Below are 19,135 nucleotides of genomic sequence, written 5' to 3'. Positions count from 1 at the left end.
ACTTAACAATTATAAAAAAATAGTTTTGGATAAAATCAGGCAACATTTTAAATGAATACAAACAAGGAAGAAATTATTTTGTTAAATTATAAATAACAAATGGGATGACCGCAATAGGAAAGTATTAAAAAAACTATTGGTCCATCACTGTGAATGCGAACCTATGGCACGCATGGCAGAGGTGACACGCAAAGACCTCTATGTGGACACGCATGCTGTCGCCAGCTGCTCTTTTGGTTTCTGGTGCGCACGTGTGCACTGGTCAGCAGGTCTCTGCAGCGCTGAAAAATGCCTCCCAAAATGCCCAAAAAGCAGGCTGTTTTCTGGTGTCAGCCTTGCTATGTTTCATCTCTCCACCAGTGTTCCCTCTAATTTTTTTGGGGGGGTGGGCGGAAAAGTATAGTGTCTGAGCGGCAGTCCTTTCGGGACTGGGCGGCACAGAAATAATAAACAAACAAACAAACAAACAAATAAAAAACCCACCCTGTTTTGCCTCAGAGAATTTCAAAATAAAATACTGTACTGTGTCTATAACAGTGAGCTCATAATAGGGCAACTCAATCAATATCAAAATGCCACTTAAATAGTTGAGCTAGTTTCAAACTAGATTTTGATTTTCTTTCTCTCTTCCTTACTCCCATTCTTTTTCTTCCTCTTTTCCTTCCTCTCTTTTTTCTATCTGTTTCTCTCTCTTCCTCTCTCTCTCCTTCCCTCTCACTCTTTCCCTCTCGGCTTCTGGGCAGGTTTGGAAAACTCTGAGTTGATGATGATTTTTAAGTGAGCGATTGCTCACTGTTCAGCTTAGAGGAAACTATGCTGTCCACTATTTATTATTTATTTATTTATACTATGCTTCGGCTGTCATAAGAAACGGAGATGGGGATGGGAGATTTGGGAGAGGAAGATTTCTGGAGGCGCCCTGATAACTTTCAGTTCTCTGGCAAGGGCCAAGATGAGTTTCGATTCTCCGTGAGAAGAAGTGAGAAAAAAGTCTGTTAGAAGCTGCATTCTATGACGCAGGGGTGAAGATGTGTCCACCTGACAAAGACGGACAATTGGGATTGGCCATTTCCCAAAGGGGGGGCAAGTGGGATTTTTTTATATGGGCAACTATCGCGCCTTTTTCTTCCATCTTTGCTTTGCTTCTGATCCTCTCAGTTCTGATTTATTATTATTATTATTATTATTATTATTATTATTATTAATTAGATTTGTATGCCGCCCCTCTCCGAAGACTCGGGGTGGCTCACAACAACAAAAACAGTACAAATTCAATAATTAAAACAGTTTAAAACCCTTAATATAAAAAACAATCATACATCTCATACAAACCATACATAAAATATTCAATAACTGACCTTTATTTCCATACATTCCATAACATTTCCAAACATCTTTATGTATATCATACATCTCTGGAAAGTGAGATGGGCAGCATATAAATTGGATGTGTGTGTGTTTGTGCGTTTAAGTAAAATTCACTTTTGAAGTTCAAAATGGACTCTGGGTTTTATTTTCCTTGAATTCTGATTGAAGCCAGCCTGACATCTGGGCCATTTTGGGGCAGTTTTCAGGCTGGATTTTGGGCCATTTCCAGGCAATTTTTCATTTCCTGGAAAATGGCCTAAAAATAGCCCAAAAATGGCCTGGAATGGCCAAAAAGCAGGTATATGCATGCCAGCCAACCAGTGTTCCCTCTAATTTTTTGGGGGTGTGGGCGGAAAAGTATAGTGTCTGAGCGGCAGTCCCTTCGGGACTGGGCGGCACAGAAATAATAAATAAACAAACAAACAAACAAACAAACAAAAAACCCACCCTGTTTTGCCTCAGAGAATTTCAAAATAAAATACTGTACTGTGTGTCTATAACAGTGAGCTCATAATAGGGCAACTCTATCAATATCAAAATGCCACTTAAATAGTTGAGCTAGTTTCAAACTAGATTTTGATTTTCTTTCTCTCTTCCTTACTCCCATTCTTTTTCTTTCTCTTTTCCTTCCTCTCTTTTTTCTATCTGTTTCTCTCTCTTCCTCTCTCTCTCCTTCCCTCTCACTCTTTCCCTCTCGGCTTCTGGGCAGGTTTGGAAAACTCTGAGTTGATGATGATTTTTAAGTGAGCGATTGCTCACTGCTCAGCTTAGAGGGAACTATGCAGCCAACTGATCTTCAGCTGCTTTCTGGTGCTCGGACATGCGTATGCGCGCCAGCCACCTGGTTTTTGAGTTTCCAGCACTCCAGTACATGCACAAATGCACAAGCATGCATGTGCTTTCTGGTTTGGGCACTCAGTGCCGAAAAGGTTCACCATCATTGGTCTGTGAGGTGACCTAAAAATGAATTGGAAGAGCAGATGGTGAGAATTAGTTAGAAAACAAGTCTGTTTTGAATATGTGGTTAAACATAAATGTATTCATATGCACTTGGCAAAGAAAGTACAAATCTAAAAATATGATTAATGTGATTGTGTTGAAGAATTGAAAGAATTAATGAAGAATACAAGAGTGGTGATGAGTGGTTTTGAGTGTGGGAAAGATCATTTTTGTATTTGGGTGGGGTGAAGAATGGACATGGGAGGAAATGGAAGAAATATGAGTAAATAGATAGTTGATAAAAGGAAATATGCCAATTGCTGCATACCTACTCAGCTGTGTGAAAATGAGAACTGATTATTATTATTATCATTATTATTATTATTATTATTATTATTATTATTATTATTATTTATTGGATTTGTATCCCGCCCCTCTCCGCAGACTCGGGGCGGCTAACAACAGTGGTTATGCATCTTTTCCATGCAACTTACCAATAACTTTAATTATTTTAAGAATTTTCAGTGCATGTGTTACTTCAAAATTGACCTTATTGTTAATGTAGATAATTACATTTAGGACTCATTCAGCCTAATGGTGAATTTAAGCTGAATTAAAACCAGGTGGTTTTTTTTAGAAACTTTGCTTTTGAAGGTTTGGTATTAATGGAATTAATTATATTTTCATTACTTTTTCTTCAATGTTTTAAAATATTTTTCAAGTTAATTTAAAAATATTAATCTTTAGGAAAGGACTATACTTAAAGAAATATTTTCAACCGCAAAGACAAAGTGAACAAGTTTGTAGTTACTCGCTCTTTCCACATATCTTGATTGTGAAAAAGATATAAAATATCTCATACCATGATAAACTTTTAAAGATTTACTGCCCATGTTTCCCTGAAAATAAAATTCTGTCATATTTTTTTTGAACCTTGAAATAATTGCTTGGCCTTATTGCTGTGCACTCAAAAGCCCGATTGGGCTTGTTATCAGGGGATGTCTTATTTGGGGGAAACAGGGTAGAATATATTATTATTATTATTATTATTATTATTATTATTATTAATTATTATTTATTGGATTTGTATGCCGCCCCTCTCTGCAGACTCGGGGCAGCTAACAACAGTAACAAAACAGTATAATCCAATATTAAAAACAGTTAAAACCCATTATATAAAAACCAATCATACATACAGACATACCATGCATAAAATTTTAAAGGCCTAGGGGGAAAGTGTATCTCAGTTCCCCCATGCCTGGCGGCAGAGGTGGGTTTTAAACAGCTTACGAAAGGCAAGGAGGGTGGCAGCAATTCTAATCTCTGGGGGGAGTTGGTTCCACAGGGCTGGGGCCGCCACAGAGTAGGCTCTTCCCCTGGGTCCCGCCAAGCGACATTGTTTGGTTGACGGGACCCGGAGAAGACCCACTCTGTGGGACCTAAATATTACTCATACATGATTTTTTTTATAGATTTCATTGTTTATATTTGGGGTTTTTTCTGCATTTCTCCTTTATATTGTTTTAAACTTGTAAATTGACAGGTTTGTACCTTCAGTCTTATATAAGTCTCTTCACTGAAGAAAAACAATATAATCTATTGTTACCTCTTTTACAGGTGGTATCGAGCACCCGAACTATTGTTTGGAGCTAGAATGTATGGCGTGGGTGTGGACATGTGGGCAGTAGGCTGCATCTTGGCGGAATTGCTTCTAAGGGTAAATATAGGAGAGGCCTTGACTGAATGTGATTGACAGATTAAATTTCACTTCTTGCACCATTGTTCAATCTGTCGGTGTTAACAAATAAGAGAGAACTAGGGAGAGCCTTTACGGAGAGATTTTCTTAGGTTACAGTTCTGCCCTGACTTAGGTTTCTTTTATCTAGCCATTGTTTTGATACAGACTGATCCTGAAGGTTATTCCTTCCACCATAAGAAATACAAGAATCTTATTTATTTAGCTATATTTATAGATTACCCCAACCTAACTGACTGTTGACGTGAGTTTGATACCCCTGGTGATACCTTAAGCAGGGCACAGCATCCTCATTACTAAAACTATTATACTGGGGAACAGCAATTTCATTGTCTTGAATCTGTGACTTGTTTCCAACTAATGTTTGGCCTCTGGATCCAAAAATAACCACAGTTTTTGTCTATCACGTCCACCTTTTAAGCTACAGGATTATTTATGATTTGTTCTATTCTGTTGTGAGCCGCCCCGAGTCTTCGGAGAGGGGCGGCATACAAATCTAAATAATAAATAAATAAATAAATAATAGTTACTGTAAGTTAAATTGTGTTCATACAAATAGTTGGTTTTTTATCAAGCAGTAATTATACATATTAAGGTTAAAAAAATAGCTTATAGCTTTTTCTGGAGTGTTTAATCTGTGGACATTCTCATTTGATGCTCCAACAATAGTCAGCTATCATATGTACATCCCATCTACCTAGATACCGAGCCTCCATGACCTTCAAATCTTGGTGGAATCGCTCATCCTGCTCATTACTGACTGCACCAAGATTTGCTGGGAAATTAGCAAGATGGTTATGTAAAAAATGCAATTTGATGCTCATGTTACCTAATTAACTATATTATATATATATAAGGTGTAGAAAAAAAAATTGACATGGTAGAAGAAAACTAACTGCAGTTTTGAAACCAGCATGCCTAATTAACTATAAAAAAGTTCAAAAATCAAACTCAACAGAAATTGTGTTACAAATTTGTATTTGTATTTATTAGATTTGTATGCCGCCCCTCTCCGAAGACTCGGGGCAGCTAACAACAATATAAAAAGACAATGTAAACAAATCTAATATTAAAACAATCTAAAAAAACCCAATTTAAAGAACCGCTCATACATACAAGCATACCATATATAAATTCTATAAGCCTAGGGGGAAGGGAAATTTCAATTCCCCCATACCTGACGACAGAGGTGGGTTTTAAGGAGCTTGCGAAAGGCAAGGAGGGTGGGGGCAACTCTGATATCTGGGGGGAGCTGGTTTCAGAGGGTCGGGGCCGCCACAGAGAAGGCTCTTCTCCTGGGTCCCGCCAAACGACATTGCTTAGTCAACAGGACCTGGAGAAGGCCAACTCTGTGGGACCTAACCGGTCGCTGGGATTCTTGCGGCAGAAGGCGGTCCCGGAGATATTCTGGTCCGATGCCATGGAGGGCTTTATAGTTCATAACCAACACTTTTAATTGTTCCTCAGTGTTATTATTTCAGGGCCCAGCAGCCCATTAAAATAGAGCTGCTTTGAAGGTAAAGGTCAGTCACACTTGATGAAGGGGGGGGGGTAGGAAAAGTACTCTGCAATCATCTTTGGTATGTCCACAAAACATAGAAACATAGAAGACTGACGGCAGAAAAAGACCTCATGGTCCATCTAGTCTGCCCTTATACTATTTCCTGTATTTTATCTTACAATGGATATATGTTTATCCCAGGCATGTTTAAATTCAGTTACTGTGGATTTACCAACCACGTCTGCTGGAAGTTTGTTCCAAGGATCTACTACTCTTTCAGTAAAATAATATTTTCTCATGTTGCCTTTGATCATTCCCCCAACTAACTTCAGATTGTGTCCCCTTGTTCTTGTGTTCACTTTCCTATTAAAAACACTTCCCTCCTGAACCTTATTTAACCCTTTAACATATTTAAATGTTTCGATCATGTCCCCCCCTTTCCCTTCTGTCCTCCAGACCAGTGTTTTTCAACCAGTGTGCCGCGAGACATGGTCAGGTGTGCCGCGAAGCTCAGAGAAAGAAAACAAGAGAAAGAGCAAGAGAGAAAGAAAGAGCAAGAGAGAGAGAAAGAAAACAAGAGAGAAAGCAAGCAAGAGAGAGAAAGAGAACAAGAGAGAAAGAAAGCAAGAGAGAGAGAGAGAAAGAGAGGGAGGGAAGGTGGGAGAGAGAAAGAGAGCAATAAAGAGGAAAGAAGAGAGAAAGAAAGAGGGATGGAGAGAGAAAGAGAAAAAAAGAGGGAGAGAGAGGGAGAGAGAAATAGAGCGAAAGGGAGGAAAAGAGAATTTTTTTGTCCAAACTTTTTTTAGCCCCCCCCCCCCCCTCAATGTGCCCCATGGTTTTGTAAATGTAAAAAATGTGCCGCGGCTCAAAAAAGGTTGAAAATCACTGCTCCAGACTATACAGATTGAGTTCATTAAGTCCTTCCTGATACGTTTTATGCTTAAGACCTTCCACCATTCTTGTAGCCCGTCTTTGGACCCGTTCAATTTTGTCAATATCTTTTTGTAGGTGAGGTCTCCAGAACTGAACACAGTACTCCAAATGTGGTCTCACCAGCGCTCTACCTAAGAATTTTCACATGTTTAGGGTTGCTTTCCTTCAGTTGATACTAATGATGGATGGGGTCTGAGCCACATTGGAGTGGGAAGCTCTGTCTTTCCTCTCGCCAATTTCTTTCTCATGTCCCACTTGATGAGGCAGTGAACAGATTGCTCAAAGCTTTTTCTCCGTTCTTCCAGGGTTTCTCCCCATTCTTCTCCTCCCTCTCATCTGTATGGAATTAAATTATTCTCCAATTATTGTAAAAAAAGAAAGCATCACAATGTAGAGGATTTATTGCCATGCCTTGAATTTATTTCTCAGAAACCCTGAGACTTGTAAAGCGAAACCATTAAACATTTTGAGTCCCAGTGTGTTCGCCCTTCTTCAGGTCCCATCGACTAAACAATGTCGTCTGGCGGGACCCAGGGGAAGAGCCTTCTCTGTGGTGGCTCCGACCCTCTGGAACCAGCTCCCCCCCTGAGATTAGGATTGCCCCCACCCTCCTTGCCTTTCGTAAACTCCTTAAAACCCACCTCTGCCGTCAGGCATGGGGGAACTAAAACATCTCCCCCTTGCCCATGTTGTTTGCTGTCTGATTGATTGTGTGCTTGTTTTTTATATATATTGGGATTGTTTTATGAATTTCTCAACTTAAAATTGTAATTGGATTGGTGGGCATTGGATTGGTCACTATGTACTGTTTTTTACTATTGTTGTGAGCCGCCCCGAGTCTGCGGAGAGGGGCGGCATATAAATCCAATAAATCTAATCTAGTCTAATCTAATCTAATCTAATCTAATCTTACTATAGGTTCCATTTTTGCCAGGAGATTCCGATCTGGATCAGCTCACCAAGATTTTTGAAACCCTTGGTACGCCAACAGAGGAGCAATGGCCTGTAAGTTGATTGGCCGAAGAATGAAATTGTATTTATGGATGGGAGACCATCATTCCATTCTTATATTTGTTTCCTTTTCTTCCAACAGGGTATGACAAATCTTCCAGATTATGTTACTTTTAAAAGTTTCCCTGGAATGCCATTACAGCACATCTTCAGTGCTGCTGGAGACGACTTGTTGGAATTGCTGCAAGGCTTATTTCATTTTGATCCTTGTACTAGGTTCACAGCTAGCCAGGTAATTAACTTACTCTTATAAATTACTGGTAGTGTATTCCAACAAAATTGTTGGGAAAACTGCCTTATTTTATTGTTAAGAAACAACAACCCACATCTCCCATGCTTGTTGCCCTTTTCAAGTCTTCTTCTTGGCAATGAGTTTGTTTATGATGTTATCAGTGAGTTAATAACCTTTAGTTTGCCTTCCGACAGCCAATTCTCAAGCTAAAATTAAAATGGTAAGTGAAAGGCCAATTTGAATCAGGCTGCTGGCTGTAATTCAACCAAACCAAATTGCAAGGCAGGACTTCATCAGCCAAAATCTAGGGCCACCAACTCAAGCAAATAGTCAGATAAAGCAGTTTAAGCAATGGAGAAGAGAGAGAAGGAAGCAAGGTTTGTATCTTGCCTGCAGAAAGAAGATACTGGACCTCTCAGCACTTAGTGGCAAAACAATTTCTCCCTTGGCTCAAATTGCAAAGTAGAAGAATGGGCACGGAACCAATAGCTTCCCTTTCTCTGAGGCCCCACAAGTAGCTAGAGCGCTTGCAACAGAATTTATTATAAGAAGATGCAAGTACCACTGAATTTATTCCCATATTATATTTGTAATTGAAAGCATGTGTTTTAAAATCTTGGTTTGGTGTGTTTTTTAATCAACACTAGCAAAATGTTTCAGACCTTTTTCCAAAACCGTTTCTTGAGAATTACATAGGAACAAATGTTTCCAGATAAAGCTACCTTTATTTTTATTTTTATTTAAGACTGGGAATGTCTAATTATGTGCTGCAGCTGTTCTTGTGGTCTTAATTTTTTTTCTCAGGTCACACTAAAAGTTTTTCATGGCATAGATACTTAGAAATGTGTTTCAGTCCTATAGGGCCTGCCAGAAAATATGAGGTTTATACCATAGTTGCAACAACCATATCTCTTTTGTGCAGACTATTCTTTTGTAATTGTTTTGTATTGCATTGATTTTATACAAAATATTTTGTTGTATAAAGATCTTGCTGCTTCTGTGAGAATGATAAAAGGAATGCTATGGCACTGTATAACAAACTCTGCCTTTTGGGGGCATACATGCTGTATCACAATACCCTTAGAAAAGGGACCATTGGGAGATAAATAATTGATACATCATGTAGTTGTGAAACCATAAAAAACCTCTGGGGGTCCCCAATCCCAGAGGTCGTATTACCAGGAGTCCAACCATCAAGACAGATTCAACAACAGAGTCAGAGGCCACTCCTTTTCCCAGTCCAAATGTCCTTTCCATTTGGATCCGGAGGATTCAGAAGGTCCAAGTGACTCTATTATGGACTTTCCCAATGGAAGCAGGCTTCAGTATTTTGCCGCCCAATGGGAGGCCACATCTTCGGATACTTGGGCCTTGCAGACAATCCTATCCAGGCTCAGGATAGGATTTGTAAACCCCACCCTACCCTTTAGCTTCCTGCATGGGCGCATAATTGTGGCCCAAAGAAGTCCCACCAGGGAGCCACCAGCAGGAAGAAATCCTCCAGGAAGGAGAGCAGCTCATCGGGGAGACAACACTCCTCCATCACCTGCTTCGCCCGCTTACCAGAGTCTCCCTGATGAGCTGCTCTACTTCCTGGAGAATTTCTTCCTGCTGGTGGCTCCCTGGTGGGACTTCTTTGGGCCACAATTCTGCACCCACGCAGGAAGCTAAAGTGTAGGGTGGGGCTGACTACCGCCGTGGCTCGCAGGACCCAACCCTGCAGCCACAGGCCGGCTACAGCAGCAGCAGCAGTGGCAGAAGCGCTCCACACCTGCCAGACATGCGCCGTGCTATCAGGGCCCACCTAGTGGGGGGCGCTGTTGCTCCTGACTGGGGCGGTGAGATTCGGCTGCTGCACATGCACTGAAGCCAAATCTCGCATGCAAGGCGCGTGCACAGCAGGCGGTGACAGAGCTGCACACACAGCTCCATTTCCGCCAGTGGAACAGCGTTCCATGCCATTCCACTTGCTGCCCAACTCTGACCGGACCCTACCATTTAGCCTGTCCTCAGCCCCAGAACAATTACCAAATTGTTGGACTTAGTGAAAGCAACCCTGCAAGCTCATCTTCTACATCTCCAATGCTATTTGTACAACATTATAATTCAATCAAAATTCCTCCAGAGTTCCCAGGATGACGTCCGTTATACCATCTTAATGTTACAGGCCCACAGCTTTTCGGTGAATTTCACAAAAAGCCACCGGACACCAGTCACCTCTCTGCTGCACCTTGGGGCCATCATCGACACGGTGAATTGCAAGGTGTTCCTATCTCCAAACCGCAAGATCAGTATCATCTCTCTCTTTACGAAAGTGCATCAAGTTACGATGGGTTCCAGTCTCTTTGCTTTCCCAACTTCTGGGCAAGTTAATTTCCTGCTTTGGAATAGTTCCCTGGGCGTGCTCCATTCTAGACTGCTCCAGTGGGTTCTCCTTCCATACCAGGATTCACGACAACAGTCATTCCAACTGCCCAGTCTCGGTGTCACCCTAGGTGTTCCACTCCCTCACCTGGTGATCCTCCTGGCGCTGTTAAAAGGATGCTCCTTTCTGGAACCGGCCAGGGTGACAAGTTTCAAGAAATGCCAGCCTGTTCAGTTGGGGAGAGCACCTGAGATCTCTATGGGCCCAGGGACATTGGTCACAGGCGGAACTGTCAGACGCCAACATCAACTTCCTGGGGCTAAGAGCAATGAAGCTAGCTCTGCGGCACTTTGCATCCATCTTGCACGGACAATGTATTGGCCCATTTGCATATCAATCGACGGGAGGAACGAAATCGAGGCGCCTCATGCAGAAAGCGGAGAGCATAGGTTGTTGGGCGGAATCCCATATCCTGTCTCTCTGGGCAAAACACATCTCCAGAATTCACAACCTGCAGAATTGGCTGAGCCGAACAAAGGTAGACCCAGTGGAATGGCGTCTCCCTGCTCTGATACAGGACCTTTGCTGGATGTTTGGACATCCATAAGTGGAACTATTTGCTACCCCCAGCAACATGCAAGTACAAAGATTTTACTCCAGGTTCCCAATGCAGGGAGCAGGAGTCAACGCAGTCCTTGGCCTCAGGGATTGCTCTGTGCATTTCTCCCTCTTCCCCTCATACCTCGGGTAATTAAGAAGTTGCTGATGCAGGGTGCAGAAATTCTCCTTTTGCATCCCATTGACCGTGTCAACCCTGGTATGCAGATCTAGTAGAGCTTTTGATATCCCCATCTTGGCGAGTCAGTTTCCAGAATCTCTCTTAGCCAAGGAACACTACTCCACTCAGAGCCCCAATGGCTCCAGTTGACTGTCTGGCACTTGAGGGGGACCTCTTGAGGGCAGAGGACATAGTCACCATCCAAGCTTTTCGATGGGGGTTGACGAGGCACATTTAGAATTCCACATGGTCAGCCTATTGCTCTTTCTGCAGACAGTTTCAGTTGAATCCTTTGACTCCTTGCATCAAGCAAGTCCTGATTTTTCTTCAAGCAGGCCTCCAAAAGGTAGTTGCAGCTAGCACGCTTCAGCGTCAAGTCACGGATCTGTCAACTGTCATAAAGTTGGATAACCTGTGATCTCTGGCTTACCATCTGAATATATGCAGGTTTCTCAGAGGTACCACCAGTTTGAGACCTCCAGTAGTTCACAGGTAAACTCACTTACCTCCTTGCCATTCAAACCCCTACAGACAGCTCCCTTCGATTTCTCTCCATCAAGACAGCCTTCCTGGTGGTGGCCATCACCTTGGCCAGATGGGTTTCTGAAATAGGGACATTCTCGGTAAGAGAAGACCTATGTCTTTTCCACTTGGACAGGGTAGTCCTTTATACAGACCCGTCTTTCATCACTAAAGGGCACACTTGGTTTCAACCATGCCCAAGAAATTGTTCTCACTGACTTCTGCTCTAATCTACGCCATCCTCTAGAACATTGATGGCATTTGCTTCATGTCAGACAAGCCCCTCAAGTCCCTATCTCACCGAAGGTCAATGACCCAACGGCTACTCTCAACCTGGTTTGGCCAGCTTGTTGAAGCTGTTGCCCAGGGTCTGGACACTGTGCATGCTACGGCTACTAGGAGCCACAGGTGAAAGCTGAGTGACAGGTGAGGACCAAAGGTAAATGAGCTGCCATAAAAGAACGTGACATGCCCTACACCAGAGGTACTACCCCTACCTGGATAGCCCATACACCTGCAGGGTACAAAGTTACTGGAGGCTGAGTTAGTATGATAAATCTATGTTCCTAGCTGATCCAAACAAATCCAGACTTTCCAAGTCTGACTGCAACACATGTTGGCAACATGTTCTTAAGTATACCAAAGCTATTAACTTACTAACGTTGGACATCTTATTGCCTTCTTTTTACTTTTACAGTGACACCATTTTCAACTCCTGTACCACTTCTCATTCTATTCTCTTTTTATTACCATTATATTTCTTTCCAAGTCATGCAAAAACTTTTAATTAACCGAAGTCCATACAACCAAACATGCTAAATACAGCTTGTATAGAGAAAACTGTTGCTTGAAAGATGCAACTTATTCTGTTCTTTTGCCTTTCAGGCACTGAAACATGAATATTTTAGTAATCGACCAGCACCGACACCTGGAAGTCAATTGCCAAGACCCAACTGCCCTGCAGAGGCTTTGAAAGAGCAACAAAATCCTGTTTGTAATTTAAAAAGGAAAAGGACGGATGGAAAAGATCAAGGTAAAATTATGATCAGTTGTGTGTCTTAGATCTTCTGTTAATTAAACTAATTTATATCTTGCTTTTTCTCCCAGAAATTTAGGGTTTTTATATGGAGATCTTATTTAATTTTATTTCTATAACAGCCCTGTGGATTGGGCTAAGAGGGTTGATTGGCCCAAAGTTAGGCATTGGGTCTCCATGTCTGAAGTTAAATCTATCAGATACCATAACTACCGTATCCATGGGCACCCACATAGTTTATGGAAATCATAATTGCAGCTGCAACTGTGTGGTCAAAGTCTCCATATTCTATAAATAGGGACAGAGTTTTGATCACACAGTCATCTTTACTTTTCATGCACAAAAGCGCATTTCACTACATAATTCTAATGTTTAAAATAAACATATATTGCATTTTATCCAAAGTAAGGGGGCAGGAAAGTATGTTTGCCACTCTTGGTTTAAGAATTGAATTAGTGTTACCATTATTTAAAATGTTTTTATTTAAACATTCGTAGACTGCTTTTTAGCAAAAAAACCCTAAAAGACTTAGATTTATTTGTATGAGATTATGTAAGAGAAATGTAGCCATGCTCTGCTTGAATGAGATTCAGTTTCAATGAGTTATGTTCAGTGATGGGCTATGAAAATTTTTACTACCACACTGTGGGCGTGGCTTATGCATTTATTTTCAACATCTTTCAGTGCAAATTGGGTGCTCTGGGGTGGAGCTCCAAATTTTGCTACCGGAACTGTGTTCCTGACCATTCCCGTAGGAACCCATCACTGGTTATATTTCACAAATGGGGAAAATCTAGAGATTACAGCCCTAAAACTAGAAAATATTTACTGGAATTGTTCAGGCAGCAAAGAATTTTATCACAGCCTATATTGGACTTCACAAGGATACTGATATATAGCAAAAGAGTACTTGCATTTATTGAATATAGTCTTTTTTATTTAAAAATCAGAAGAGAAATTCCTCATCCCCACAGTTCCACATTCAGATTGGGAATAGTAAAACCTGTACTTTATATTTTCCCAACAATTAATTAATTAGAGTTGGCCTTCTCCGGGTCCCGTCGACTAAACAATGTCCCAGGGGAAGAGCCTTCTCTGTGGCGGCCCTGGCCCTCTGGAATCAACTCCCCCGGAGATTAGAACTGCCCCCACCCTCCTTGTCTTTCATAAATTACTCAAGACCCACCTATATCACCAGGCATGGGGGAACTGAGACACCTTCCCCAGGCTTTTATATTTTATGTTTGGTATGTATGTGTTGTTTGGTTTTAAATGATAGGGTTTTATATGTCTTTTTCTCTTTTAATATTAGATTTGTTCCACTGTAACATTGTTTTTATTATTGTTGTGAGCCGCCCCGAGTCTTCGGAGAGGGGCGGCATACAAATCTAATAAATTATTATTATTATTATTATTATTATTATTATTATTATTAAATTAATTTGTCTGCCGCCCCTCTCTGAGGACTCAGAGCAGCATAATACAATACATAACTATAATAAATGTTTGAGAAGGATCAGGACATAGCAATATGCTAAACTAATATACAAAAATATGATACATGTGTTTTTTCCACCCAGGATTACCCAAAAAACTGGTTTTTTGACAACTATTAGAAATGAGGATCTTGAACATTTCTGCTGCTATGGTATCTGAAAAGACCAAATGTGAGAACTGGGAGATGTCAATTAAAAATAGGAGAAGTTTGTAAATGTATGTAATATGTATGTAGTATTTCAATATATAACAACAACCATGTATTTTATTACTTTTTTTAAAAAAAATAAAAACACAAAAAAGTAATGTGTTGTGTACAAATGTTTTAAGTGTAAATACATGAACAATCAGCTGAATGAACTGAAAAGTTATAAATTGCAAATGCAAAGATTAGAAATGAAACTCATTTTTTCCAAATATCCCTGTTAGGCAGAGACAAGGCCAAAATATTTTGTTCTAACAATATGCTTCAGTATATAGGATAAAGCTGCTTAAGAAAACAGACTACCAAGCAGAAACTCAAGTACTTTGAAGACATGATGTTGAGCAGATGTTGAATTAAAAAGTATGTAGAATTTTTAAAAAATGGATTGAAATAAAGACATAACAATGAATAACATGAAATCAAAGAGATTACTGGAATGTACATGGAAAAATGTGTACTTATTTATTTCATAATAATTTTATGCTTCCCATTCAAAACTAACAAAAACATCGTTACAAGAGGTGCATATATCATTATGGGTCACTGAGTCTTCAAAGCATTCTTAAAGGCCAGCAGATTCAGGAATTTGCAATGGGGGAAGGAAAGGTTATCCTATGGGTCAGGTTTAGTTGGGGGGGGGGATTAGAATGCAGCTGTGACAGTAATCATGGGCTTTTCCAAATATGCCCATGTCACACCAACACTCCACAGTCTGCATTGGTTGCCGATCAGTTTCCGGTCACAACTCAAAGTGTTGGTTATGACCTATAAAGCCCTTCATGGCACCAGACCAGACTATCTCAGGGACCGCCTTCTGCTGCACGAATCCCAGCGACCGGTTAGGTCCCACAGAGTGGGTCTTCTCCAGGTCCCGTCAACTAAACAATGCCGCTTGGCGGGACCCAGGGGAAGAGCCTTCTCTGTGGCGGCCTCGACCCTCTGGAACCAACTCCCCCCAGAGATTAGAATTGCCCCCACCCTCCTTGCCTTTCGTAAGCTACTTAAAACCCACCTCTGCCACCAGGCACAGGGGAATTGAGAAGCTCTTTTCCCCTGGGCCTTTACAATTTCATGTATGGTATGTCTGTATGTATGTTTGGTTTTTTTTATATTAATGGGTTTTTTAATCATTGGATTATTATTGTACATTGTTTTATTACTGTTGTTAGCCGCCCCGAGTCTCCGGAGAGGGGCAGCATACAAATCCAATAAATAAAAATAAATAAATAAAAATAAGCATGGTAACTGGAGATACTCATTTCCCCCGAAAATAAGATCCTGTCTTATATTTTTTTGAACCCTGAAATAAGTGCTTGGCCTTATTGCCATGCACTCAAAATCCCAATTGGGCTTATCAGGGGCTGTCTTAGGGTAGATGGTTAATAATAATTAATAATAATAATAATAATTTATTAGATTTGTATGCTGCCCCTCTCCAGAGACTTGGAGCGGTTCCAGAAGCCATTAGTGATGTTACGTGAGGATACTTTGGTGGACTAACTGCAACTTCTCAGTAGTTTGAAAGGGTTGTCCCAGGTACAATGCAGTAGTAATTAGGTGAGAAATAAGACATGAGTGATTGAATAGCAATCCCAAATTCAGGAATGTGAAAAGTTGAAATATAACCTCTGATCACCTTTCGCAACCTTTTGATAAGCCAGTGCTTCCCAAATAGAGGGGCACGCCTTCCGGGGGTTGCAGAGTGACGCCCGGGGGAGGGCACGTGACCTTGGGAAACATGCTTTTTTTTGCCATAGGGAGTAGGACACATGTCCTACCTGACACTTGTACCGGTACCTCTTTCGCGTTCCTCAACGTTGTGTCAAGGGCAGCCCATTCTAAAAGAAAACATCTCGCGAGTTCAGTCAAACTTCTAGATCTCGAGAGACGTTTTCTTTTAGAACAGGCTGCCCTGGACACAATGCCAAGGGACACGATGGAAGTACCGGTACAAGTGTCTGGTAGGATATGTGTCTCACAGTGGGTGGCAGGTCAGGCGGGGGGGGGCACAGTACTATTTACAGTCACGGCAGAGAGTTGGGGAGTGCAAATGTTTACTTCTTCTTAAGGAGGCATAACAAAAATTAATTGAGAAGCAGTGTTATAAGCCAGTGTTTCCCAACCTTGGTAACTTGAAGATATTTGGACTTCAACTCCCAGAATTCCCCAGCCAGCATTTGCTGGCTGGGGAATTCTGGGAGTTGAAGTCCAAATATCTTCAAGTTGCCAAGGTTGGGAAACACTGTTATAAGCAATGTCAATTGGGAAGCCAGATTCACTTAACTGTGATACTAACTTAATAACTGCAATGATATTCTTAACAACTGTTGCAAGAAAGATTATAAAATGGGTCAAAACTTAATAGTCTCACTTAGCCACAGAAATCTGGGGCTCAGTTGTGGTTGTAAGTGGAGGACTATCTGTATTATTCCTGAACACCTCTGCATTTGCTTATAACCCATTCTAATATGAAATTCTAATAATAATCTCACTGCATTCACCTATTTTCTTACCTGCTGTCTAGTCTGAGCTGAACATTAGTTTTTCCTCTAACAGAAACTTTCAAATGCTTCTGCTACATTTCTTAGGTCTGTAATATGGTTTTATAGTTACTCTTTAGACTAGCGATGTTTCAAACTTGACAACAAGGCTCGTTGAGGAATTCTGGGAGAAATCTTCAAAGTTGCCAATTTTGAAAAACATAGTTTTAGAGTAACAAACCATAGTTACTTGTCTTCAGTGTGCTCCTGGCCCCCTCTTCAAAGTTCTGAATGATTATATTCCCCAATTTCATGTACCTGTACTTTTTAAACAGTATATAGAAAAACACAGCATGTGGGCATCTATGGTTAACAACTAAGGTGTCAAACAGGATGAGTCCATATTCTGAGTCCCAATAGAACCAGTAACACCGCTAAGTACTCACTGCTTCTAATTTATTATATATATCCTAATTTATAATTTATAATATATAATTTATAATATATATTTATAATTTATAATATATAATTTATAAATGTTATATATATCTTAATTTATAAATGCTCCTAATTTATTATATATATCCTAATTTATAAATGCTCCTCATTTATCTTTTCTTCCTTTCAAATAGGTTCACCTATACTTTTATATCTTTTCTTCTGTTCTTTTCTTTATTTATATTATTACATATCTATTCTCTTCAATGTGTATTATGTATTGGACAAAATAAATAAATAAATAAAAATAAATAAATAAAGCCCAAGGAGCAATAAGCCTAAGCCAAAAAGCCTAAGGATGATATTTTATGCAGTGTTTCTCAATCTTAACATCTGTAAATTTCAACACCCAGAATTCCCAGAACTTTGTGGTCTTCAACTCCCAGAATTACAAAAGTTGGGAAACATTGCTCTAGACCAGGGGTGTCAAACTCAGACCCATCAAGGTCCATTGCTCTAGACCAGGGGTGTCAAACTCAGACCCATCAAGGTCCATGGGTCGGATCTGGATCATGGGGCCATACATACAGGATACAGCAAAGTACCAGTCCACGGTGCCTCTGCTAGCAAATATGGAGCTCAGGAGGGACATGGTCGGCCTTCTAGAGCTCAATTTTTGCTGGCAGAGGGTTGACTGTTGCAGCCAAAAATGGAGCTCCAGAGCCTGTTTTTGCTGGCAGAAGGTTCAGGCCACCATGGGCACGAACACAAATGAAATCAAGCCTGATGCGGACCTCAATGAAATAAGAGTTTGACACCCCTGCTCTAGACTCTAGTCAAAAGATTATGAAACCTGCTGAGAACCAGGAATATAAGAATGTCAATTCTTATACTCAGTGCTTCATAATGCTCAGAATTCCCTTTGTACCTTTATAGAATAGAATTCTTCATTGGCTAAGTGTGATTACAAAGAATTTGTCTTTGGTGCATATGCTCTCAGTGTACATAAAAGAAAATATACATTTGTTAAGAATCATGAGGTACAACATGTAATGATTGCCGTAGGAGTTATTTAAGCAATCAGGAAATAATAAAAAATTTAAGGATACAAGCAATAATATCATATAATTCACATGTCACTTTTATAAAACTGGACTGATATTTTCACATCTACCTTGATATTTTTTAATTGAGCCATTAAGATGAGAACCAACAGATTTGCACCAACAAATACTGGATAAGGAAAAAGAAGGAATATTGATAAAAGCAAGACTGCATTGTATCAAAGCCTCAATGCATTTCAAAGAACTACCTCTTGGTTGAGTTGAAAAAAATAACAACATGCTAAATACAAGTCTGAGTAGTATACACAATACAAAAAATATAATAATAACAATAACAATAAATTAGATCACTATGCTGGATTTCATATTTTATCACCAATCGACTGCTTCCCAAGTACCGAGCACTGCGTGATATAATAATAATAATAATAATGATAATGATAATGATAATAACAACAACAACAACAACCAAGATCACTATGCTGGATTTCATATGTCATCACCGGTTGGGTGCTTCCCAAGTACCCAGAACTGCGTGATGATGATGATGATGATGATGATGATGTTAATAATAACAACAACAATAGAGATCGCTATGCTGGATTTTGTATGTCATCACCAGTTGGGTGCTTCCCAAGTACCCAGCACTGTATGATGATGATGATGATAATGATGATAATAATAATAATAATAATAATAATAATAATAATAATAATAATAATAATAATAATAATAATAATAATAATAGGAGCGTGAGAAGCCAGCTCCAGCCTCATCCAGCAGAAAGATGCTTTTAGTCGCAAAAATAAAATACAAGGGGCGAAGCGAGTCGCCTTCCAAGCGGAGCCCGCCAGGCATTTTCTCCCTGAAAACGACGGCCGCCCCGACCACCCCGCGAATCAGTAGCCCCTCCGCAGAGCGCTAACCGCGGCAGACGCTCCCCTTCCTTCCTCGTAAACAAGCGCGGCCGTCAGTCTCCAACTCCTCCCTCCCCGCTTCTCTCTCGGGGG

At 40.4% G+C, this 19,135-nt stretch overlaps 1 protein-coding gene across 1 annotated transcript in view; it reads left to right on the top strand.

Annotated features, from left to right (window-relative positions):
- CDK7 (cyclin dependent kinase 7) overlaps positions 1-14,562 on the top strand; it is a 34,465-nt gene extending 19,903 nt beyond the window's left edge. The window contains exons 8-12 of the mRNA XM_070743249.1: positions 3,925-4,024; positions 7,416-7,502; positions 7,591-7,740; positions 12,291-12,438; positions 14,022-14,562. Of these exons, the coding sequence (XP_070599350.1) occupies positions 3,925-4,024; positions 7,416-7,502; positions 7,591-7,740; positions 12,291-12,438; positions 14,022-14,047 (511 nt within the window). The 3' untranslated portion in view covers positions 14,048-14,562. The remainder of the gene's footprint in view (positions 1-3,924; positions 4,025-7,415; positions 7,503-7,590; positions 7,741-12,290; positions 12,439-14,021) is intronic.
- Positions 14,563-19,135: the final 4,573 nt, after the last annotated feature.

The sequence above is a fragment of the Erythrolamprus reginae genome, chromosome 2 (genome assembly GCF_031021105.1).
Source record: "Erythrolamprus reginae isolate rEryReg1 chromosome 2, rEryReg1.hap1, whole genome shotgun sequence".
Lineage (NCBI taxonomy): Eukaryota > Metazoa > Chordata > Lepidosauria > Squamata > Dipsadidae > Erythrolamprus > Erythrolamprus reginae.
The sequence above is the reverse complement of the archived record's forward strand: the minus strand, read 5'-3'. Positions and strand labels throughout refer to the sequence as shown.